Source organism: Takifugu rubripes, chromosome 20 (assembly GCF_901000725.2).
Source record: "Takifugu rubripes chromosome 20, fTakRub1.2, whole genome shotgun sequence".
Classification (NCBI taxonomy): domain Eukaryota; kingdom Metazoa; phylum Chordata; class Actinopteri; order Tetraodontiformes; family Tetraodontidae; genus Takifugu; species Takifugu rubripes.
The window spans coordinates 3976051-4001435 of record NC_042304.1 but is presented as its reverse complement, the minus strand read 5'-3'; the positions used below and the strand labels follow the sequence as shown (position 1 = coordinate 4001435).

At 45.3% G+C, this 25385-nt stretch overlaps 3 protein-coding genes across 8 annotated transcripts; 1 reads left to right on the top strand and 2 right to left on the bottom strand.

Annotated features, from left to right (window-relative positions):
- Nucleotides 1-63: 63 nt before the first annotated feature.
- On the bottom strand, nt 64-5681 carry rp2 (RP2 activator of ARL3 GTPase). Of its 2 annotated transcripts, XM_029827925.1 has the most exons (6): nt 5574-5681; nt 4322-4450; nt 2253-2921; nt 1646-1760; nt 1204-1289; nt 64-1125 (listed from the first exon to the last, which is right to left on the bottom strand). In XM_029827925.1, the coding sequence occupies exons 3-6, from the start codon at nt 2901-2903 to the stop codon at nt 1042-1044; spliced, it is 936 nt and encodes a 311-aa protein (XP_029683785.1). In that variant the 5' UTR covers nt 2904-2921; nt 4322-4450; nt 5574-5681; the 3' UTR covers nt 64-1041. The 2 variants fall into 2 exon arrangements, with proteins under 2 accessions (XP_029683785.1, XP_003973879.1); XM_003973830.3 differs by lacking the exon at nt 5574-5681 and having other exon boundaries at nt 4080-4450.
- On the top strand, nt 5670-20906 carry slc9a7 (solute carrier family 9 member 7). 2 transcript variants are annotated; one of them, XM_011614504.2, is made up of 17 exons: nt 5670-6005; nt 7121-7323; nt 7403-7480; nt 8852-8928; nt 9003-9115; nt 9230-9335; nt 9578-9719; nt 10318-10423; nt 11014-11102; nt 11438-11551; nt 11744-11855; nt 12521-12674; nt 13829-13891; nt 15539-15602; nt 16346-16428; nt 17125-17230; nt 18748-20906. In XM_011614504.2, exons 1-17 carry the CDS (start codon nt 5780-5782, stop codon nt 18985-18987), a joined length of 2076 nt encoding a protein of 691 aa, XP_011612806.1. In that variant the 5' UTR covers nt 5670-5779; the 3' UTR covers nt 18988-20906. The 2 variants fall into 2 exon arrangements, with proteins under 2 accessions (XP_011612806.1, XP_003973945.2); XM_003973896.3 differs by lacking the exon at nt 13829-13891.
- chst7 (carbohydrate (N-acetylglucosamine 6-O) sulfotransferase 7) lies at nt 13900-25335 on the bottom strand. 4 transcript variants are annotated; one of them, XR_003886239.1, is made up of 3 exons: nt 23923-25335; nt 15497-15700; nt 13900-14493 (listed from the first exon to the last, which is right to left on the bottom strand). XR_003886239.1 is itself a non-coding variant. In XM_029827924.1 (2 exons), the coding sequence occupies exon 1, from the start codon at nt 25217-25219 to the stop codon at nt 23954-23956; it is 1266 nt and encodes a 421-aa protein (XP_029683784.1). In that variant the 5' UTR covers nt 25220-25335; the 3' UTR covers nt 13900-14493; nt 23923-23953. The 4 variants fall into 4 exon arrangements, 3 of the variants coding, with proteins under 3 accessions (XP_029683784.1, XP_029683783.1, XP_003973944.1); XM_029827924.1 differs by lacking the exon at nt 15497-15700; XM_029827923.1 differs by lacking the exon at nt 13900-14493 and having other exon boundaries at nt 14501-15700.
- Between the last annotated feature and the right edge of the window lie 50 nt (nt 25336-25385).

Here is a 25385-nt window from a genome sequence, read left to right as displayed (position 1 = left end):
TAAAGTGCGATAATAAATACTGTAAATCGGGAAGGGGAATAAAAACTGTCGGTCACACGTGTGTTATTGGTACGAGCTTTAATGTGACGATGCAGTTTCAGCGTGCAAACAACACATTACAGAAACATGTACAATTGTGGCATTAAAGCGTATCCTGGAATATAAAAGATTTACCAGTACAAAACGTAGCCACATAAGGTGTACTCATGGGAAGCTATAAAAATAATTTAAAAGACAGGGCTCAATTAATGTTATCGTAGCCAGAAATATGTGTCAAAGAGCAAAATATGAGTAACACAAATTCTTTTATTGCAGCTCAAAATAAATTTTGGAGCGCCACATATTTTGCTGATATTATCAATGCCTGGAACAAAGCAGGATTATTGGCTACAGCTTGTTCCCCAACCGCAGACTGATTCCCAATACACCAATTTCAATTGATAATGAACACAAACGTAGATTATATTGACACAATAACACAAACACAAACAAACTGAACTAATCTGCCTACATCAAAAGCAACGTTTTACCAACTGAGTCAATTTCACAACTAAACTTTGGCTTAAAAGACATGAATAACAACGACCATGTGTACAGCATATCTGAATTATTCACATTTTTAACAGCTTTTATCTACACAACATACACAAATTAAGAAAAAATAAAAAAATAATCACTGGTATAAAAAAATTCCCCTGTGGATTTTTGTGCTTGTGGTACTTTTATAATCTCAAATTAATTTAAGAATGAATAACATTTACAGCAAAACGGTTACATTCACAATCGACGACAGCAACATAACAGGTTACATTCATAGAAATATAAATATTCACAGGGCGCTTAGCATGTGGAGGACGTTCTCTGCTTACAGCTACTGTGGTCAGCTGACCCGGCCCAGGATTAATCAAACGCAAGATTTCGACAGTTTTCTATCTTAGTGAATGTTTGATGACCAAACTAATCAACATCACACCGGAGAGTGTTGGATTCTAAAATGTCTTGTTTTACCTCTAATGCGCCGTTTATTCTCTGGCACTGGTTTCACAAGCCCATCTGCATGTCGGCAAAGTTGAAGAAATTGTCCACGTCTCTGGCAGACGTGTTTTTGTTGTCGGAAACGAAAATCTGCGAGAAATGAAACATAATGTAGAGCTTGAGAACTGACAGGTGTCAAAACCAAAACAGGCGACATAGCTGCTGTACCTTGGTCCCGCTGAAGACTTCTTTAGCAATGTTGTTGCAGGCTTCCACAACTCCGTCACCACTCAGCTCCAGAGCTATAACTGGACCTTTAAACAGCAGGAGATTGGTGTTCACACACACACACACACACACACACACACACACACACACACACACACACACACACACACACACACACACACACACACACACACACACACACACACACTGAACTGCTGCAGCATTACTAAATACAGCTCTTCCAAAAGGAAACGCTGACAATGAGACACGGGTTCTGTTGCAACATTACATCAGTTTCCTCCTAAAAAAAAAAGGTTGAGCAACACTTTTGACACCTACAAACCTGGTGAGACGAACCAAAGAGCACATCAGCCAAGGAAGCAGACGATGGTGATACACTACAAACGTTCCAGAGACATCTGAACACTAAAGCTAGTCGTACCTTTGCTGATCCACTCAACAAGATCATCCGCATTGTTTTGAAAGACTCTCTTCACATCTTCAGGGCGCATCGAGACTTCTTTTGTCTGGATCAGCACGAAACCTTTGGCAGTTGCCTTTGTGAATGAAATAGAGACTATATTAAAAAAATAATTTAAATAGTGACCGGTGGGAGAACAATATTAGACTGTCTCATATTTTAAGTCTTACCTAAATGGTAAAATAACACATGTATGCTAATAGATTAGCAAAGATATCAGAAGTTGGATGAAGAATATTAAGAGAGGAAAAACGAGTCTTTAGTAATTCATGAACTAACCAACCAGTCAGGAAATGTTGAGGCTTTTTCCCAGTTAATGCACAGTGTGATGATTCTGACAATTCAGCTCATTTAATTTACAACTGGGTGCCTAATTTAGACGACCGGCTTCGTGCTTTCATCGTGTTAATCTTCATCTATTCGCAGCTCCTTTGAACGTTACTTCTAAACAAAGCTGTGATAATCCACTGGTTGGTTTGTTTCTCTCTCTTGGTAAAAGCAGGATTGACTGTGAACTCTTATATAACAGAAGACTGTTCTGCCACCTCCCGCCCGTGTTTTTACATACCTCATCTATCATTTTTCGTGCGTTTGCAGTGGTATACTCTCCTGCAAAGAAAACAAAGAGGCACGACTCTTCGCTGTCCTTGCGCCTCCCCCCCTTCGTTAAAGGGACAATGCTGCGTGCCGGATCAGCAGAGACTCTGACCGACTTGAAGTCAGACTCTGTGTCCGGGGCTGGGACGAAATCCAGAACGGACGAAGTCTCCGGCAATAAGCTCCAGTTATTCTGTTCAGACACTGGGGTGAAATCGTGAATGTTGCTCCAGTTGTTGTTGAAGATGCTGAGTCCAGCGTCCTTAAAGTGGAACGCTAGTTCAGGGTAGTAGTACTGGAAGCAGGCGAACTTCATGCCCGTAGACGACTCGATGATGGGCTGAGTGGCACAGCACAGGAACACATCCATCTTTTTACAGTCCCGCGTTCGAAACTGCTGACAGGCCACCACGCACTTGATGTCCTTACAGTCTCTGAAAAACACGCTGCCTTTGACAGGTCCCAGCACGATGCGACAGTTGACACAGTCGTCGATGGTGATCGTCGCTGAGTGGTCAAACACAAAAATGTTGCAGTTCTCGCACTCCTGGATGACAAACTGTTGCCCATTTAGTTTTCCAGGCAGGCGGCCAACGGTGGCATCTTTGAGGCCTGTCAGCATGTAGTCTTTGGGATCAACCTGCACCAAAGGAAAGGTGACAGCATGAGAAAGAAAAACAGAACAAAGTTTCACATATATATGACACAGTAACAACAGAGACACAACAACAGTGTGACATTTTAGTTTGGTTCAGCTGCTTCAGGGTCAGATACTGTTGTACCCGTACAACTATCTTTCAATAATAAACATACTACACTGGTGAACATGTCACAGCTCTCTGCACATTACTATTCAAAGAATAGAGCAAGATTTGATGTCCATCCCCATCAGAACGTCAATTATCTCTACTTAAAATTATAATAGCAGATCAAATTCTTCTTTGGGACCACACAAAATGATTTTTATTCACCCTTCTGCATTTGAAAAGTAAAGATGAATGCGGGCTGCTTAAATGGCACATTGTGAATTTACAAAGACAAAGAACTGGTCCTTTAATGCTCATCTACGCAGGCACATCCTGTTACCTGCTGCACAACACATGCTTACATGTGTTGTGCAGCAGGTAACAGCAGGCAGCCACTCGCCATCCATTTTTGACCAGGAAAAGAGCAACAAGTTGAGTTTGACTTGCGTTTGCCTGGTTAACATTAACGTGTGCGATCGCAGAGGTGCACCTGGTTATTTCCCGGGGCGGCAGCTGCATGATGCGGTTAAACACAGATTAATATCCGGAGTCAAAGCGGAAGTGGGCGAACGCCTGTTCACCAGGGGAAAAGTGAACTACAAAGTGCAGAGTTGTAATCCGATAATGAGATAAGGCTTCATGCATGAGCTGTTGTTCCGAGAACTTCCCTGTTATATGTTACTTTTCTGTTCCCTGTTACACTGCAATGGGATCATGTAAACTATGGGAAACACATAAACCAAAAATTGTATTGTAAATTAATGGCAAGCCCAGTATTAGTGATCAATCCCAGCAGGTCCATTTCGATGAGGCAAAATCACTTTAAATGCCATTCACAAATTAAATGTCGACAATAATCTGAGCCTTTTTGGTCTCATTCCTTTTAGAATAGTAACGCAACATGTTGCTAACCACACCTTAAAATGATGGGCATCTGCGTTAGCTACAGTCAGGCAGCAAAACTCAGATTTTAAACTGTATGTTTGGCTAAGTTGTAGAACTTTATGGGTCATTGATTTGGGCTGTTCTGACCCGGGGGTCCAGCGGGTTACCTTCTCTCTCTTATCCCAGCTGTACTGCTTCGGAGCCTCGTCGGTGCTGTTGCCAAGGGGAACCGCGTTGCCTGTCGTCGTCTCGACAGTCGCCGTAAGATCCTCTTTTTCGGGTGACTTTCGTTTGGATTTTTTCGAAAAACAGCACCCCATTTTGGCGTTTCAGTGGCCACCGGACGAGGCGACGTTTTTAATCACAATGTTTGGTTCGAGCGCAGGAAAAAGGTAAAGAAGAAGCTTACGTGCACTTAAGTTGACAAGATTTCACCCCCCCTTTGGTCGTCATCGTCCTCCGCCTCCTCTTCTGCTTCTTCTTCTTCTACGTTTTCACCGTCAGGTGGTTACGAACCGGATTAGTGTGTTACCGCCACCTTTGGGTCGGGAATAGCAACTGATCAATGTCGTTAGCTAAATACAATAAATAAAGAACGAAAACGGATTTAAACCCCTGTAATATTTTTTTCTTCAGTTAGTCCAATTTCTCCTCAAAAAACAAAATAAATACTTTTTTTAGATTTAATTAATCAAAAGATGGATTTATTTATTTCTGAAGTACCTAAAAATGCAATTAATCATTCAAATCACTAGATATCTTTAGATATATAAGCATAACCGTACTGATTTGAACATATTTTATTTTTAAGAAGAGAAAACGGAATAGATAATTACAAGACAGTGGCAGAAGGATTATCGGGAGACTCCTGGGATGGAAATAATCAAAGACTCAGTGTTGAAGTAGACTGTTTTTGCACACCATCCAAGAGAACTTGTTAAAAAGCGCATAAACATGAGCAATAAAGTGGAATCAATATGTCCGAACTCCCCAGCCACAGCTCAGCGTGCATGTGAAGTCTGCAGGCTTTGGTAATGTGTAATCTTCTATCACGCCTCTGTGACGAGAGGATGGTCCAAACCAGATCACGAGTGTGTTTCAGTTTACCAGACTTTCTTTATGTACACTCTTCTCACTTCAACAATTTACAGAGTTTCCTCCTTTAAGTGCAGACACCATATTGTGCTTTTACCCGATGGCAGAGCTGGAAGAACCTGTTGATGGGCCCCAGGCTGCTGATGGCATCTTTATTTTTAAACCATCTGTGACTTGATTTTCCAAATTCCAAACAGAAACGCTGTGGCTAAATGTTACCAATGTCACATATCCAATGAGTCTTCACATCTATATTTCAGATGTTCTATTCATACCTGATTAACAGATCCAACTCTTATTTGATCTACTGGGAATGACTAAATGTTGAATGGTGCGACTGTCCCCCCCCCCCGCCTCTGTCAGGATTCGTTATACTCGAGGATATTTGCTTGTACGTTTCCTTCAGCCTGTTAGGATTTCCTGTTTTACCACTGAAGTGCAGACTCATCAAAATCCCAAAAAAACAGTGACGCGGTACTGCTGTTGAGCAGCAGATTTGGTTTGAGGTGTAGACGGGGGGGTCTTCGGTGCGCCACCCTCCCTGCAGCCTGCACGGCGCGTTGTACCTTTAAAAGGTTGAACTCGCCGGTCTGCAAACGCTGGATGGTTTCTAGCCTCGGCCCGGCTCAGCTGTTGGTTCCTCGGAGCGGTGTCATGGCATAGAGGCGGTCTGCTGTCAGCAGCAGCAGCAGCAGCAGCAGCAGCATCATCCTCCTGCACGGAACTCCGCCGACGGCCGAGGCGCTGCGGAGAGGCCGGCGCGCCGAGCACCATGCTGCTGCTTTGGATACTGCTTGACGCGGCGTCGGTACTGAAGGCGGAGGGCGACGGAATGGAGGAACTTGCCACGGAGAAGGAGGCTGAAGAAAGTCACCGACAGGACAGCGTCAATTTGCTGACGTTCATTTTACTCCTGACACTAACCATCCTCACCATATGGCTCTTCAAGCACAGGCGGGTCAGGTTCCTCCACGAAACCGGACTGGCCATGATTTACGGTGAGCTTTGCTGGAGTGTGTTATTCACACACACACACACACACACACACACACACACACACACACACACACACACAGAGTGTGTACAGAGGCATCAGGACCAAGGTCATGAACACAAACCTGAAAAACACAGAAATGCCTGAAGTTCCGGTAAATGTAGAGACTCCTGTATTGGCTTCTGGAAGGTGCTGTCTGCATGTCTGCATGTCTGCATGTCTGCATGTCTGCATGTCTGCATGTCTGCATGTCTGCATGTCTGCATGTCTGCATGTCTGCATGTCTGCATGTCTGCATGTGCAGCTTCACTCCCGGCTGACCAGGAATCGCCACCCTTCGTCAGTTCCACGACATTTCTGAGGCCACGTATGCAGTATCTGCTGTGGAGGGAACTCCAGTGCACTGGTCTTAACGTGCTGTTGGCTTTGTTTGGTGCCAGAAAATTTGATGATTAAAAACCAAGGGCACAGAATCACATAAATGAGAGGAGATCTCATCAGAGAACACACTTCAGGGACGTGCTCGCAAACACAGAACTGGAAATGTTCCATCCTAAATGCAAACGTGTGTTTGGGGTATAAAATGGGAACATTCTGCTGCTGAGGCAACAGAAAGGAAGCCTGTTTTCTGTTATCTGGCTAATATGACTGCACTGGGGGGCAGCGTATTGGGTTGTAATGTCAAACCACAGCCGAAGACTCCACATCTGTATTTGGTTTCTAAAGCACGTCGCCTGCACACATCATTCATTAACCAGTGTTTTCATAAAAACAACAGACTTTGACTCCTGCAAATGCCCCCAAAAGTATCGAGGCTTTTACTGAACAGGTCCCGAACCACTACTACATCTGCCTGGTTTTACAGGAATCGCAGATCAAAACCAGAATATGTCACGCTTTACACTCTCACGTCATTTAAAAGAGGATAGTGGGTTTCAACCTCTCCTGCTATAACAGTTGGAAAGGACCTAGGCTTTTGGGAGCCTTTGTTTCACCCTTGTTTGTAGATGCATCTGTGCTTCCAGGGGAACTCCAGTCTATCAAGTCACTGTGCCTTTACTTTTTCAGGCTGTTTAATGTTCTATTTTGCCTGCCATGCTTTGAATTTGGCTTCCTCAGGTCTGCTGGTAGGGGTGGTCCTGCGTTACGGCATCCCTGCCACCAGCTACCACAACAAGACCCCGGTGAGCTGCGCCATGAATGTGAGGCCCGCCAGCACCCTCTTGCTCAACGTCAGCGGCAAGTTCTTCGAGTACACCCTCAAAGGGGAGATCAACTCCAGAGAGATCCACAATGTGGAGCAGAATGACATGCTACGCAAGGTAAAGGCAGCACGCGCATGCACGCGCGCGTGGCAGATTTAGCCCTGGTATTTATTTTGATTTCTCATTTCATTCCCAGGTGACCTTTGATCCTGAGGTGTTCTTCAACATTTTGCTGCCTCCAATCATTTTCCATGCTGGGTACAGTCTGAAGAAGGTGAGTCTGGCTGTGTTGTGGCTTCTCTCTGAAAACCCCTCGCTGGCCACACGGGGAAGTCCAGCCTTCTCTAGAAGTGATCCGGTGGATGGGGAAGTCCAGCTGATGTCTTTAGTTTCCTGTGTCCACTCTGCAGATTAAGACAGAAACGGCTGACAGCAGCAAAATCAGCTGTTTCCGCTTTTCATCGACATGTTTCCTTGAAGCCGGTGTAACTATTAGGTCCTCAGAAGAATGGAATATCATTGCTTTAGCGGAATGACCTTTGCTTTCTGATATCAGATTTATGAGAGCGCAGCTCCACCTTTCACGCCCGATCAATGATGTGGAGAGAAGAATGTCTGTAATCTGCTTTTAGGCAGCATGACTACAGGGATTATTGAGTAAATCTACCGGTAGTTGTTCTGAACTGTAATTGTGAGCTCAACACTGAAAGGAGAAAGACTTCAGTGAAGTTGAACTTCTTGCCTTCATCATTGGGTCCAGCTGTAATTTGATCATCAAATTCAAAAGGCTACGAAGGTCTAAATAGTTTCGGATTGGAAATCACTTTTACGCTGAAACGCACTACATTTGATCATTGTTGCTAATTTAGATAGATCATAAAGTTTAGGATGTTATTTTTAAAATAAATATATTTTTAGATATATTAGATATTTTATTTGAGATCTTTTATCATTATTAACAATATAATAAAAATGTAAATGAGGGAAAAGTGAGGGAAATTTATAATTTTGGAAACTACCTGGAAAAAAACAACTTATTGAAAATATTTTAGCTAATTTCTTTCTGTAGACCAGCTGATACATTTTTCTAAAGTAACTTGCAAAACCTTATTAGGTTATGTTGTTGTAGGTGTTTATTTTGTTCCAACTGTTGCGCAACAACTACCTCAGCTCTGTAGTTAGGTTTCATAAAGCAAATTAGTTACAAGTAAGTTAGTAAATGTCGCACATCAAAACTGCAATATTTAGAACATAAACAGCATGTGAACTTGTTAGCTCTAAATTAGCTTACAATTGTTTTACAGACCCATCTGTATAGTTTTGATCTTGAAAAAAGCCTGTATTGTAATTTGCTGTAGCTACAGTACATTTAGCAGAAATGAAGATAACCAGTCTGGCCGGCCCGAGCTTTCCTGAACTGTTGACAGTGTGTTTGTTTTAGAGGCAGGAACAGTAACTGGCAGACTTCTGTTTGTTTCTGTTTTAACTGGGAATTAATCTCAATCTTAAGGGCTAATCAGTTTGATGTTTACTCTAAATATTTAGAAATCTCTTGAAAGGCCACTTGCATATAGACATTTTCTCAGATGGGAGTAGAAATGTCAACTCTAATGACAGTTCTGGCCTCATTTCTGCCCCCTTTCAGAGACTCTTTTTCAGTAATCTGGGCTCTATTATAACCTACGCTTTTCTGGGCACGGCCATGTCCTGCTTCATTATCGGGTGAGTGTTTTCTTGCTGCCATTCACCACGTGTGTCGCCTGTGGATGACAACACGTGGCGCCGTTTGACATTAGGAACCTGATGTACGGCGTGGTCAAACTGATGGAGGCGGTCGGACAGCTGACGGACAAGTTCTACTACACCGACTGCCTCTTCTTTGGCGCCATCATCTCTGCTACGGACCCGGGTATGACGCAGAGCCTCTCGCACGGTGGTGCTGCATATGTGTGAGGACATGCTGTTGAGGGCTTGTGTGTGTGTGTGTGTGTGTGTGTGTGTGTGTGTGTGTGTGTGTGTGCAGTGACGGTGTTGGCCATTTTCAACGAGCTCCACGCAGACGGGGATCTCTACGCTCTGCTGTTCGGAGAGAGCGTCATGAACGACGCCGTGGCCATCGTGCTTTCGTCGTAAGGAAGATGCAATTCTTTTGCGAGGTTGTGTTCCTCCCAGGAGGAGGTGGAAATGCAAATGTGAGGCAGCTGCAGACTCCACAGAGACGCAGCACCACCTGGCGGTCGATGCGATATTGCACCTGAAATCAAACGGTGTTCAGTGCAACATCCCAGGCTTCTCTGTAGTTCACCACGAGCAGCTTGCTGTGCGTTTTCACCATTTCTATAAGGCTGTTGTGGTTTTCTTGATGTTTCAGGTCTATTGTGGCCTACCAGCCCAGAGGTGCGAACACACACATGTTCGATGCCTCGGCCTTTTTCACGTCGATTGGGGTTTTCCTGGGGATCTTCAGCGGCTCCTTCGCGATGGGCGCCGTCACCGGGGTCGTCACTGCTCTCATATCCTTTTAGTGGAAACAACTTTAAAGACTACAGGAGGACAAACGCACACGGCGCTAGGACCAGTGACCTTACTGGTGTCATTGCGCTGGTGGTACACAAATTAAATTGGTTGTTTGGGGTTATTTTTGAGTTATTTCTCCTGAAAGAGGAAGAAAATAAACTTCAAGTAATTTAAAAGCTTTGTAATCAGATTTTAGTTTTGATTATTTTGTTTTATCTTTCAGATATCCATAAAATAGAAAGTATATTTGATGTAAAAATATGTGGGAAAGGTATAAAATATAAAGTAATAAAATACAGAGTCAGAAGTTGAAAAGCACAAGGCACTAAATAGTAACTGAAGTGATGATTGTGATTAATTATTCTAATTAATAATAATTAATTATTAAAGTTAGGCAGATGGTAACTAACTAATAGAATAGAATAACCTTAATTGTCATTGCTAACACTATGAATGCCCAAAAAAGTTGATGGTTTGTTTTGGTGCTGTGCGGAGATTTAAGGTTTTATGAACTCCACAGATCTGAAGTCCACAGCGAGCGTTTTATTTTGTCAGCCCTTGTGACGGTTGTGCCGCCTTTAACCCAATTGTCACGTCACCAAGTTCACCAAGCTGCACTGCTTCCCTCTGCTGGAGACGGCCCTCTTCTTCCTCATGTCCTGGAGCACCTTCCTCTTGGCTGAGGCCTGCGGCTTCACGGGTGAGTTCAGCTGCATGCTGGGAGGGTGCAGCACACAGCTGGGCTCATGATGAAGGAGAGTCTATTCTGCATTTATGCTGTCATCAGAGGCTGCATGCTACTCTCTCCAACGAGTGCGATTGCTTTTAGCTTCACGTTTAAGATAGCTAGAAGCTAAAATCACATCCTGGTTAGATCAGTATCAATACCAAGTCGACACTTGCTTCATTTTAGACTTCACCATGACCAGATGCAGCTCTGCTAACGTTATCATGGCCGCTCCGTCTCACAACAACTTATCATTATTTTAGATTCTAAATAAATGGCTCATCAGGAGAAAGGCTTTAAGCCCCCCAAACATAAATAACTGGTGGACAATGAATGAATAATCCGACTGCTGTCATCGTCAGCAGTTTGAGTGTTGCTAAAGCCTTTAGCGACTGTAATCTGTTATATTAATCTGGCGTGACGGGGGCTTACATGCAGAAGCTGTGGCAGCTGCAGCAGATAACATGAACAGTAGCAAAGCACGTGCGATATTCTGATACACAGTAAGAGGGATAAAAGCGACCCTTTCCCTCGGCTGCCCGTGTCCTCTCTGTGACCTACAGGCGTCGTCTCTGTGCTGTTCTGTGGCATCGCCCAGGCCCACTACACCTACAACAACCTGTCGGAAGAATCCACCAAACGCACCAAGCAGGTAGCGTCTCCCGTCGTCATTTTCAAAGCCTCCTGTACCCTCGCCGAGCCGCCAGATGGCTCGGCCGCCGGCCCGCTGTGACCTTAATCGGGGTTGTCTGAGGATGGCCCTCCCAACGCGACTGTTTGCGTTCCCCTTCCGGTGGTGAGGGTGCAGATTAGTGTTGTGGCTCACTCTGGGATTTTCTGGCTTCAGAGAAATGAAGATTGTCACAAATGTGTCCCTGACCAAGCTCTTCCTGCTCAAAAACACAACCGCCGCCTGCACATTTACACGTGTTTGACCTTGTGTTTGACCTCTCTCCCTTCACCGTGGGTGTTTTGTTTTCTCCGCAGCTGTTTGAGGTGCTCCACTTCCTTGCGGAAAACTTCATCTTCTCCTACATGGGTCTGGCTTTGTTCACATTCCAGAATCACATTTTCAGCCCCATCTTCATCTTAGGAGCTTTTGTATCCTTTTTTGGGGGGGGGGGCATGACAAACAAGGATTCTCCTATTTTCGCTTTGGGACAAGAATTAGGCCACCGTTTATTTTGGCGGATTTGTGCACTTAAAAAACATTAATCAGAACTTGTTTGCTGCCGTGCTTTTGAAGTTCTGCGTCATTTTGTGCTGTTTATTGCTCCTTGATGTTTCTGTCAGATCGCCATATTCATTGGAAGAGCATTAAACATCTACCCCCTCTCCTTCCTCCTCAACCTCGGCAGGAGACACAAGATCAAGGGCAACTTCCAACACATGATGATGTTCGCCGGTATGAAAGAGCCCGTTTGTCCCGTCTCTCCCCACGCTGCGTTTACCCGCCCCTCAAAGCTCAGTTTGTTGTCGGTGACGTCCATTTAAAGAGCAACTGGTTTTCTTCCGCCATGACAGCAAAGATGGGATGTTTTTCAAGATTTTTCAAACTTTGCAACATCTGATCTATGTTCGTGGGAGGGTCCTCTAAAGGCTCTAAATTGTCCCTAGATGTGGGTGTGTGAGGGCATGGTGGGTCCTGCCCCTGTCACCCTGATTAGGATTAAAAGGCAATTAACAGGAAATGACGGATGGATGGAATACGACAATCTTTTTCTGTTTCTGACCTTAAACGCGTCATAAATCGGAACAAACAAGGCAGAAACAACAGCAGTCAAAGCCCTGGAGTTGTTCCACTGTCCAGCAAGTTATCCCATGTCCCCATCTGCTGTCTCTTCTCATCCCCCGAGTCACTGTCCATGTCAGAGCTGCTGTAAATCACCTCTGCACCGGCCTCCAGCAGCCTCGGCGGCTCGGTCTGTTCCCAGATTGGTTTGATGACGCTGCACTCAGCGTCTCTCCTCGTGCTCCAAGGTCACCGTCCAGCCAGGCCGAAACAAGCTATATCGTTATAGTGGGTGTAGATTTTCTTTCATGTGATGCTCATCGCTGTGTCCTCTGCAGGGCTGCGGGGAGCCATGGCGTTCGCCTTGGCGATACGAGACACGGCCACCTACGCCCGCCAGATGATGTTCACCACCACGCTCCTCGTCGTCTTCTTCACCGTGTGGGTGTTCGGTGGCGGAACGACGCCGATGCTCTCCTGGCTTCACATCAGGTACAGCAGCCGGGCGCCTCCTCCAGTCCCTCATACAGTGACCCAGAAAAAGAATCCCCAGTTTTCCCAGTTCATTTCACGCTGTTCATGTCTTTGTTCCCCCCAACCGACTTTAATTTTCACACCAAACCCATTTTTGGTTTGTCCAGGAGGTGGGGCCAGAGGTCTCTTTCCACCCTGCTGACTCTTTTAGCCCGGTTCTTTCCTTCTTAAAAATCAGAATCTGTTGATCATACGACTGTTTCAACGTCACCCTGCGGCTGGATGAGCAAACCAAGCTGTGCCAGCAGCTGTCTGTGTGTTTGTGAGCCAGCATCTCTCATTTCAGTCTGATCGCAATGCTCTCAGAGCTTTTATCTGTCATGACGGAGCGGATTATGTTCTGGTGATGTGTATGTGTGTGTGTGTGTGGGTGTGTGTATGCGTGTGTGTGACAGAACTCTCTTTAATACCAGTAATGCCTCTTCGGGTGGAGCAGCAGCTATTGTGTTTGGTGGTTTAGAACTTTGCCAAAATCTCTTCCATGAACCCGTTGCCATGGTAACGGGTACATGCGGTTCAGGGTGGGCATATAATAGCCCCGATCCCATGTGCATAAATTTACACATTTTTAAATCTGGGACTCAAAGTTGGGAGGGCAGTACAGGACGTTCTGGGTAACCAGATTGCATTTTCAGTTCTAGTTATATTTGTCATCTTTTTGGTCCTGGGTTTTGGATCAGGAATCAAAAACCTGAACAGAACTGCCAGAAATCAAGATGATTTAAAAAAATCCTCCAATTAAATAATATTTGTTGTATTATTCACTATTAGGGCTGCCAATTATACACAATTTGTCACTGAAATGTATCATTTTACTGTGATTAATAAGTTGTTCATTTATATGAAGTATAAAATGAACCTTGAAGTCATGGAGGGTTTATGGGATTTATATATCTCATAGCAGCAATCTTCTGCCAACACCAAATACAGCACAAGATTCTGATATAAATGAAAATAATCAATCAATATTTTCCATTGTTCTTAACTAAGCTTCAAGCCAACAACAACCATTAAATAAATCTGATATTACCTTTACATTTAGAATTATTACTACATTTTTTATTAGGTCTGTATGATACTTATTTTAACCCCGAGTGTTCGTGATGTGACAGCTTTGGAGTCAGCTCGGGTTTGCAGGAAGAGCGACGCCACCATGGAAAGTGGGAGTACTCCAGGTGCCGTACCTGCACGTTACAACTCCCTCCGTGGTAACTGGTGTTGGGGAGGCATGTGTGATTGTTTCAGCTGGGACTCTTGGGGCCTGTCGGGTCGGCGGGGACGTTTCAGCTCCAGCTGACATGAAACGGATTCCTTGTGTGTGTGTTGGGGAGCTGCTGCATGGCGCTGACCTTTCTCTGGGGTGTGTGAGAGCCTGGGTGTGTGTGTGTGTCTCTGCGAGTGTCGCTGTGGCTGGTTTTTCACACCGCGCTGTAAAGGATCACACCGCCCGCCGCCGACAAACCTTTGAATACTTGACTGGTTATTTTAGTATCCTGGGTTCTTTTTATTTGGAGGCCATTTTCAGGATTACCTTGTTTATCAAGGGAGCCCTTGCGAAGCCTTATATGAGCATGCGTTAGCATATAAACAGTTCTTATCAGAGGAAAAGTATGCTGGGCTGTTCCTCTCTACTGCTAGACAGGAACCCGCCTCATCACTTGTGCGTTCAACTCTCAGCCCCCCCGCGTCTCTGCTTTGGCGGGTTCTCTGACCTCTGCACAACCTCCGACCCTGATTTTCCTGTTGGTGGTACAGTCGTGTGAGGGAATTCCTGCTCCTGGAAAGCAAGAAGAAATGTATTTCTATAGAATGAATGTCTCATGAAATCATCTGAGGTTAAATATAACCCCCTGCTCTAAATAAATATAACCCCCTGCTCTAAATAAATATAACCCCCCGCTCTAAATTTACCCCACATCGGCCCATAAAACGCTCCTCTGGCTTGGCCGCCGTCCTCAAGGATTAGAGTCGACCGTGCCAGAGCTTATGTGAGTTAAAAGTGTCCCTCTTAAAATCTGCCAGTGTTTAGTTTAATCCACGTCGGTAAGAGAACTGCTTCGTGTCCAGCTGCCGAGGTTAAAATGAGCTCTGCTGCAGAGGAAGTGGGATTCATTTCAAGAAATCCAAAGCGTATGTCCTCGGTGCTGCAAAGATCCTGTCAGCAGCTAAGCTGTCCTCTCAGACTGGGTCAGGAGAGTCCGTTTGGGTTGTGGGAAGGTGAATGAGTGGGGGAGAAAAGCACTTTTCTATTTTATTTAATGAGGGGGAAATCACGTACAAACACACACAGAGTACTTCTATTTTTCTGAGGACTTAAATGGGAATATTACATTACCCAAATCCCTACCATAACCCAACCATCCCAACTAACCCCTAATCATAACCCAAACCATAAACTGAACCCAGTTCTAACCTCAACCTTAAAACCAGGTCTTAACCATCAAACAGTCCTTTGGAGTTGTGAGGAGTTTGGAGTCCTCACTTTGTTGGTAGAATGAGTATTTTAGTACTCATTATGTAGCAAGTACACATCCACCCCCCCCCCCCCACACACACACACACACACACACACATTAGCTTTTGATGGACATCTTCTTCCTGTTTGTTTGCAATTGTGGTTTTGAACATTTTTTTTAATTCTTCAGCATTTTATCCATTTCTGTTCAAAGCAGAACAATAAAAAAAAAAGCAACCATCAAACAAACCAAAAAAGACGCATCAAAAAGGCCAAAAAGGTGTCGTCAGGAGTTAAGCAACTTCCTTAATTCATGAGTTGGTACCTCAGTTCATGCTTTGTCTTCCTTTGCCTTTTTCCTTCCCAGAGTGGGTGTGGACTTGGATGAGGAGCTGGAACTCGGGGGAGGCAGCTTCCAGGTCCTTCACGGGGTGAGGAGGCAAACTAACTCTGGCTATTGAAACTCTTCTACTTCTGCAATTTTACCTCAGCATAGAACAAACTCAGCAAGTCTGAAGACGAGAATCTGCTGAAAGAGACAGAACGTTCTCAGTACTCTTCAGGCGGTGAATTTTGCTTAATGTGGTTAAAACCAGAAACAAAAAGACGGTGGACATTTTAAAGTTTAGTTGAATTTCTTTAGATTGACCAGTGAGAACTGAAAATGGCAACAATATTTGATATTTTGAATCTACTTTACAGATTAGTGAGCCATCGCATTTTCTTGTTAGTAAAAGTAGCAAAATATTCTCATTACAATGATTCTGTAAATTGAATGTGACAGTAATCTGTGCTTTAGAAATGCTACATAATTAATCACACCATTTATTATTTACAGCTTAACTTGGTTATATTTATATGCATGCGCTGTACACATTCTAGTTTAAATTATTGTCTATTACATTTTATACAGATTTTAGATAAACTGATTCAAAATCTATATTTAGGTTGTAAAATCTCAATTCTGAGAATTTAAATCTGAATATAATTCCTCGTGTTTTGTCTAATTGATTGATTTGTTCAATCTATTTTTAAATCCCACTGTAGTTATTTTTTTTTTAAAATTATAAATATAGGAGCAACTTTACATGCGTGCAGCAGAATCATTTATTCCTGATTTTGTGTGTGCATGAGAAAAATCCCAGTCTCTCCTTCGGTTGGCGTGTTTCTGCAGGACGGCGTCCAGGAGGAAGCACACGGTAAAACCAAACAGGAGAGTGCGTGGCTCTTCAGAATGTGGTACACCTTTGACCACAAGTATCCTTTCTATTCCCGCCTGCACAACACCAAAAGGTCTTTTTATCTCTCATTTCAATGCCACCGGGTCAGGAAAGTGTTCCAGCAGCTGTTTCCATTCCAGTCAGATGTGACGTCTGTGGGGGTTTGGGACCAGAACCACATGCACGGATCAATTAAACGTCCTTGCTTGTAACAACACATTGTGAATAGAAAGCGTGGTGACGGGCCATCCTCCCATTTCCTGCCACTCGGCTCAACAATCGGCTCCCCGAGTGCTCGATTGTCTTCGTGGGTGGGCAGCTGCATTTGGACGGTGGACACTTTCTCCCCCGGCGACACGTGCGGGGGCGAACACCTCATGAGACTGCGTCAGGACAGCTGTTGGCCTCTGTGCTGGGCTGTGGTTGATCCCTGCTCACATGTCCATATCCATTACGTTTATTTAACCCTAACCCATCCTAAGTTACAACAACACCCCCCCACCCCCCCTTCCCAACTCTTCCTGCCAGGCATCGCAGACTTATTTCCTCTTAGCAGATCACGAAATTCTAATGGAGGGGTTTATTTTGCTGCGTTCAGGGAGGTGTTTCTATGGGATCAGTTAAAAGTAGTGTGTTTTTTGGGTAACTTTCAGGTAGTTCCTCCATTAGAATGTGGAATATTAAATTGACCAACTGTTTTACTGCCTGTTTGTTCCCCTTAACAAACGTTCAGTTACCTTAAACCCATTCTGACACACAGCGGCCCACCTCTGACCTCCACTCTGCCGGCCTACTGCGGCCCACTGGCGAGCTGTCTGACCAGCCCCCAGGCCTACGAGGTGAGGCAGGCTTCCGTCACACGCTGTGAATCACGCTGTCGCGCAACAGAAACGTTCAGTAAAGGACCGCGTCCAGAATAATATTGAGGTCAATTCTCCGCCTCGCAGCTTTTTTTCCCTACTTGAAAGAGGAAACGAGTGGAAAGTATTTCATTCATCATGTTTTTGCGCTTTCTGTCTTTTGAAAGGCGACAAACGCGGTCCGTGAAATCAGATTTAGGATTTTATTTTTTACTGGGGCCTTGGGAGCGGCTCCCACTCTGAGTATTGTCAGTGGCTGCCCCAGAAAACAAATAAAGCACAGAGAAAATGAAGGCCTTTTCTGCATTCAGAGGGCATAAAAGAGCCCTTTCAGCACCGTTTCAATAAAGACGGCTGCAGCACTGGCTCCAGGCAGGGATTTAGAACGCCAGAACCCACTGTCGACCGCTGATTTACACTGGAAAATTCCATCTTTCACTTCTTTTGTGGCGTTTTCCAGCAATCTAAAAATGTCAGTGCCTAGTTAGAAAATCAAAAACTAAACATTATTTCATTGTATTTAAAGACCAGCAGTCATCACTTCCTGTGATGGATAAGTTGGGATTTCAGAGTCATTTCTGGCTCCTTGTCACCAAGTGCTGAAATTAAAATGTGCTCTGGTTCCTGATTGATATTAAAAAGTCAGGAAATCCTCTGCAGAAATTAGTTTCTGGCTCCTTTTAATGTCCTTTATTGAAATATAACAGTGTTCTGGGCTTGAATGTGCCTAGCCTTACTGAGAGTCAAGAAACGAGTGCCTGCCAGCTCCATGTCAGCCCCACCGTGTCTCTTTTATAAAACACAAAAGATAAAACAGCCGGAAGCTAATTCACATTTGTCCGCACTGATGGCGGGGATCATTTCATGTTATTAATTTTATCTCCTTATGGTGAGATTAGAAGAGATTGATGCTAATGGAATCACTTTATATTCTCCCCTGTTGACCCAACATGACGACCTCTGGTTATTCCCGGGGCCGTGAGCAGATTATTGACCGTCAGCTAGTCAATTAAAGCCGGACATCATGTTACAGCTTTACAACCGTCGATAACGTTCCAAGAATAAACCCAGGTGCTTTTAAACAGCCACTTCTATTTATAGAAATAAAAGAAGAGATGTTCTGCCAAAGGAAAACGGGGCTTTTGAGAGGCTTTAAATATTCTCCCAATACTTAAGTCAACGCTGTCATCGTGTGATCAATTTAGACTGCTGGTCTCTTCAGGCTCAAACACACATACTGTACTGGTTTGTGAAAGTGATGGTAAATCTGCCTCTGAGGAGATTATGGTGAGGGTTAGGAGGGTGAATGTATAGGGTGATGGGGTAAGTGAGGTTAATCTTTCATGTGGTGGGTTGGTTTGTGTGATGTTCTGCAGCTTGTGGTTTTCTGCGTTTGGTTAAATGTGATGTTGCAGCACAGGGAGCTCAAAGCGCTGCAGCATTGATATGACTGTGGCAGCCATCACACCTCCATCTTCTCCCTCCCTCATTTTCAGAACCAGGAGCAGCTGAAGGATCAAGACTCCGACTTCCTCTGTGACGACAGTGACCTGACTCTGACGTTTGGCGACGCGGCCCTGACGGCCAACGGGGCGTCGGGCGGCGCGGCGGCGGCGAATGGCACAAGGATCGGCAGCACCTCCGAGGAGGCCTTGGAGCGAGATATGGGCTCTCGGGAACAGGAACTGTTGAGCCGTGGAACCCGATTGGTTTTTCCCATCGAGGATCACATCTGAGTTGCCATATCGAAGTTTTCCCCCCTCTCACTTTGGCCTGTCCCCGTGAAGACATGTCTCCCTGGGGCCCTCAAAGATGACTGGGAAACAAGGGAGGCGACAAATCTTCTGAGGTCTCTCTCTGTCCAGGAGAACGGCCGAAGGAGCATTGACAGAGCTGCATTTTATCCTTGGATACACGAGGAAATGACTTTTTGTTTCCTTTCAAATAAATAAATGGGAAGTTTTTCCTGCGGGACATTGAGGCGGCGTCCTCATCCTCTCTTACGTCACCGTGCCACAAGGGTTCTGTAATAAATGTGCAAACTGGTGTGTGTTTGTGAAAATATGATGTCCCACATCAGCATCTGTGTAAAGAGGCTGGCGTGAGCACGAAGAAGGACGGTGGATTATACAGGCTCAGCCTTTCATGGATGAAGGAACACGGGAGAAGAATGTGAACAAGTCAAGGCCGACAATACTCAGCTTTGTTCCTCTTTGTTGAGGCTGCTTTTTTCCCCCCAGTGCCACTTGGACTGTTCTTTACACATACCGGCCTGTTTCTTACGCGAACATAACAAGAGGAAGTGCATTCATACTACCGGTAAATACATTTCACACAGTAAAGCCAGTCACACGTAGCCCTTAACTGTAACATTAAAAACACTTCAAATGGAACATAATTTAGAGAAAACACATAACAGTCACCACACTTATACTGTAACCACAGTTTACTGATGGTTTAGTGACATGCAGAATGCCAAAAATATAAAAAAGAAAAGAAAAAGAATAATATGATGATACAGCTAGGCTAGCTAGCTAGGCTGCTCCCCCCAACTTTTGTGTTTTTGCTAAGCTATGCTAACAGGTTGCTTCACATTTGCATTTATTAATTTTGCTCAAAAGTAGTACAAATATTCTAAATAAACTAACCTTTACAAGTTGAAATTATGGTTTTACATGTGGTGGTGACACGATTTTGATTACACGAAATGACAGCCGAGGGAAGTGGTTAGCACAGTCCCCTTTAAGCAAGATGCCACAGGGTTTGATGAAAGGCAAAGGACACAACTCTGTGTCCCTTTTCAAGATGTTACAAATACCACAAAAAAGCTCCTTACCGACAAGTCGAACCCTTTGATTTAGATTTTTTTTTTCCCCCGTCTACATCAGGACAGCTGGGGCCAATCCTTCACTTGGATTTGATGTGGATGTTTTAGTTGCGCAAGATCAATTTTAGGGGACCCCCCCTCCCCATCATGTTCTTTTTATGACTCAGGGAGGAGCTCGGAGAGGAAGTGAATCTGGTTACATAAGCAGCGAGCCTCGTGTACCCTGGGTTGGTTAAAATCGAGCTGCAGTGATAAGTAACGCGTCTGTGAAAGTCGCTTATTCGACCTTTTGTCTGGTGAAGCAACCTCTCCTTGGAATAGTACCTGAACACTTTGAGACAGCCTGACGACACCCCTCACATGCAACAATGTCCCTGCAGTACTTGTGGCTTTTTTTCTATAACGAGCTCTGTTGGGATTGTCTTTAACTGCTGATTCATTGACATTAGCAGAGGGAAATAACTTGCAGCTGTTTACGCGTTCCAAACAAACAGAATAGAAATTGCAGCACTTTGACATCGACGCTGAAGTAACTGGAGACCGCAGGTCAAGTAGAAGCCCCACGCTTCCCTTAAGCCTGCTGCGCTCATGTGCTGTCACCTGTTTCACCAACTATATTTACACGGTGTGTGTGATTGAACTTCATGAGCCGCACCGCAGCACCGTTGTCACTATGTGTCCATGTTCTTACACCGTCTGGCTGCCAAGGTTTGCATGTCGACATGTAACACAAGAGCTACATTTATATGGATTGTAGTCTGGGGTACCCTCAACACGAGTTTGATTTCCAATATGCAATTTAGTAAATAAATAAAGGCTGCATGTGCACATTGTTTGCATGTGCTGTGTTGCAAAGATAATTCATGAAGGCAACTACAGACTTCATGATGAAAACGAACCCCGTCAGATGCAGATCGACCCCATCTGTGAAATAACTTGCTTATCATGATCACAGAGTCATATCCCAGCCTAATATGAGCGGGTAGTTTGAGGTGTTCTTAGGAAATAAAAAGGAAAGAAAATGCAAATTTACTCAAAAAATGCCAAATGTTGACCCAACTATGTCAATCACTTGCAAAAATACTTTATTTATTTAAGTATTCTGCACTAAACTGTTCTCAACATTTGCAATCTTGTTTAAAAGTATAAATCGAGTCCATAGTCAGAAAGAAAAACATGCATAAAACAGTTGGGTAGAACGACATTAAAACTTTTAATTTAGCATTTTATGGAAAACTACTTTATCTTTTGCTGTAAACGTTGGTCGTAAACCACAAAACATACACACAAGCACAAAATAATGTCAAAATAATGTCACGTCGAAACATGAAAGGTTTGTTAGCAACAATACAGAACTTACACAAATTCCTACGTTAAACTTAAAAAAAATCACTTCAACACCCACATTCACACACTTTATTAAGGCTCTTCTGGTTTTTAAATTACTCTTTACTGAAGTCAGTTTAAATAGTCTCAAAGTTATTTCCTTCTTTGATGTGAGAACATCGCTCAGGCATTAAACCCAAAGTTATAATAGGACCAACTTCTAAAGTTGAACAATTGGATGCTGGTAAACATTTGAACCCCTCCTCCACCCGCCTGGAGCCAGAGAGATTTCATGTCACAGTATTTTACAGTATTTCAGGTTAGCAAGAGTGCCGAACGTGCTAAAATCGGTACCGTTTCGTGTTTTCCATGTTTAAAAAAACAGTTAACCAGGAGAGGACGGAGGCGTATCCCCAAGGCGACTCTTGGGGGAAATTCACACTGTCGTGATGGTTTTGTCATTAGTGCGGCCGCAGCTGTTCAGCTTCCTTGGAGACCGGGGGTGTGGAACAACAGTTTCTCAGTCAGACAGTAAATACTGTAATTTCTCCACTGGAAGAATCTACATTGTTAGTGAAGCAGCTACGCTTTAGTATCAGTCACGCTCCAGTTTGGTGCCCATTCTTGGATGGAGAAGTCGAGCAGGTAAACTGGCAGCGGCCAGCCTGGCAGGCGTCTCCCCAGATGGTCCCGGCTGGGTTAAAAGAGGGATTAGTGCTACTATAAGGACAGAAGGATATGAGCCAGTGTCTCGTCCGTCTCTTCTACTTTACACCCTCGCACAAAACGATCCTGGATGTGAACATCTGCCGCTGGTGTTGAACAGGCGAGAGTGGCAACAAAAGCTGCCTTCACGCCTCTGTGAACGGAGGCTTTCCCACTTCGATTCTCTCCAGTTCGTCGGCCTCGGTTTGAGGGGAAAAGACTCAAGAAGCGGGCCCAGCTCCCATTTTTAGCATTCCAGCTGCTAGTTTTGTTACTCCACCTTTGCCCCCCCACATACCAGACCCCTGGAAGAGAAGGCAGAAAAGCTTAGGAATGATAGAAATCCCTTAACCGCACGCTCAGCGTGGTGCGGAGCAGAAAGACTAACATGTGATCAGCTTTATAATCAGAGCCGAGGCGGCGGGGTAAGAGACCCCCCCTCCGCCTCCACCCTGGTGGCTTGCGGGGGGCCCATCTCTGAAAGCTCTCATGAGAGCTGGTGGTGTCAGGCTGCCGGTAGCCCAGAGTGCTGTTCAGAAACAGAGAGGGGCCTACACAATGACCCCCTTCTCGGCAGTCTGAGGCCCCGAGACTCACCGCCAGCACCCCCGTGATACACCAGAGGAGCCAGCATTGCCAGGAGCAGAACAATGAGGCCTCTATTAAACAAAATATCAGTTAGTCAGACAAGAGGGGGAACTATTCCTGACCACTGTCCTCTGGTATCAAGGTGACCTGTTCCAGGGGCGTTCAACACCACGGAAATGCTGTTTATCCGCAATTGTTCCTAGAAGGCAGCCACAGGCCCTGGGAAAACTGCGCCAGGTTTTTGTGAAGGAGGGAGCAGCGTTTGACACGTCTCAGGAGCCAAACTCCCGACGGCGGCGCAGTACTCGCTCGGCGTCGGTGACTCTAATGGTTATTACCGAAGGTAATAACCATTAGAGTTTCATCCGAGAATCAGCGATCGGCACAACAGACTGCTGGGTTTCAAACCAGAGTCCTTTGGTTGCCAGATTGAGCCTGAAAAATCCCACAGCACACATGCTGAGACCGCCTCGCTGCTCCATGAATCATTTTTAGCACGTTTTTCTAACCGTATTAATACGGTTGCAAAAGCCTTTTAAAATGATTAACTTGGATTAGCAAACATGAGACTGGAACACCGGACTGAGGAATGCTCAGAATGGGCCTCTGCCATCAATGTAATTCAGGAAAAATCCTGCTTAGTGTTACCTGCCTTGAATTTTTAAGCCATACGACCCTTTGGTGAAGGCTGAAACAGGAACAAAGCTACCTCCAACCATTAAATTGCAGGTTCAAGGTGCAGAACACAACAGGATGTGAACGTGTCTGAATTTGACCTTTTGGCATTTCAATCTGCTAAGAATTTCCACACAGACAGGAAGGATAAAACGTGTAACCGGCTGCCAAAATGAACAAACCCAAATCTCTCCCCCACTTTCTGTGCCCTGATGTTTCTGAATGACGCTACGGGGTTACACGTGCCTGGCCTGCACACTGTGTGTGGGAGGGCTTTAGTGGCTCAAATGAAAGCCTGTTGCATTTCTGGAATGTAAAGTGAAGAAGAAGGCCGTCCCTTACTTATCTCCATATGGCAGCTGTGTTTTTAATTTGCTTCACAAAAGGTGAGGTCGTGGGTCGCGGATCTGCCTCACAGCACGGCAGCAGACCTGGATCCGTTTTGTCAAACCACTGACATCCTGTGCTGGCGCATGAGTGCGTCACTTGCTCATTTCAGCCCCCAGAAGCCGTTAGTGCATTTCTAGCGAGGCTTGTATGGTTTCAGTACCTGAATCGGGTGATTCCTCTCTGGCGTAGCCTCATGTTGTTTTGTCCACGCTGTGCTTCTGATACCCCAGCTGCCTCATGACTTCGCTGCAGTAGGCCTCCACCTGGTTGATCTGCTCAACGTTGAGCCGCTCTCTCCAGGCATATATGGCCTCTTTTGCATCCCTGGATGATATCAGGAAGGGCCTGTCTGAAGAATACCCCTGGCCGTGGGTCATGTTCAGTGCAAACTTCTCCAGAGCTGGAAAACTTGAGAGGTTGGCGAAGCGGAACATTCTCTGGAGCTCCTCCATGGGATGCAGGACTAAGTCCTCGTAACGGACGCGGTGGTAATTCCTCCTCAGCCAGGGAGGCGCGTTCATCACCAGTAACATATCACTGAGCCAGTTATCACAAATGAGCTCCATGGCGCTGGAGACGTAAATTTCGGCCCGGTTAACTTTGTTGCTCGGCACCAGCAGCCGCTTGTACTTGTCGTTTTGCTTCTTGCTCCGGAGGACCTGAATGCTCTCCTTCACCAGAGCCTGTTTGGACTTTAAGCGGGAATTGTGCACAGCCCTGGGATCTCTGAAGAGCTGAACAATCTGCAGGTTTATCGCCGGGTCTTTAACCAGAGGAACCAACGTGCTCAGGTCCAAAACGCGGACGCCTTTGATGACCATTACTGGGTACTTTTTACATTCCCTCTCCAGCTCCCTAATGTCTCGTTTTTGGCATTTTGCGCACCGGTCCTCTTTCACCATCCCAATTTCGTGGCGCTTGTGCGCGTCGCACAGCGGCTCCGAACATATTACTTTGTTGGTTTTCCAGCCGAATATGAACGAGGTGGTGATGTTCTGCGACCCTGCGTAAAGTTTGAGGACAGAGAAATCGCAACGGTACAGCGCGTTCATCATGTCGCGCACGGCGCCCTGGAGACTCCCCGCATCTCCCGGGTACAAAGCTTGCCAAATGTGCCACATCGGCTCGTACAGATAAAAAACATCGGGGTGCTGATTGAACAACTCCCCTAGAAATGAAGAGCCAGTCCTCCATGTGGCGTGCAGGTAGATGTGCGTCCTAGATTGGCTCCTGTTGGCGGCGTGCTCCGTCGCCTCACTGCCGTTAACTTTGTATCCGTTATCCCACAACAGCGCCACCGTGTTCTCCAAATCAGGGCATCTGGGCTGTTGCGACAGTCCATTTCTTGCTTGTTGCGCGGATTTATCACGGTAATCTAACACGTAGGGGATCAGAAGAAGCAAACCCGAATATGCGAGGATCAAAATCAAGTATTTCTTGTGTAGCCTCCTCTTCATTTCCTTTCCCGGGGACGGGGCTCCGTGGTTCTCGAGGTGTGCACGGCGCGTTATGTGCAGCGGGGGTTGCTTCGGTGAAGTTATGCGTCCGAGAGGAAGGACCGTGCGTGTGTATGTTTGTGTGCCTGCGCAAGGGACGGGGGGGGGGGGGGGGGTTAACCACGCC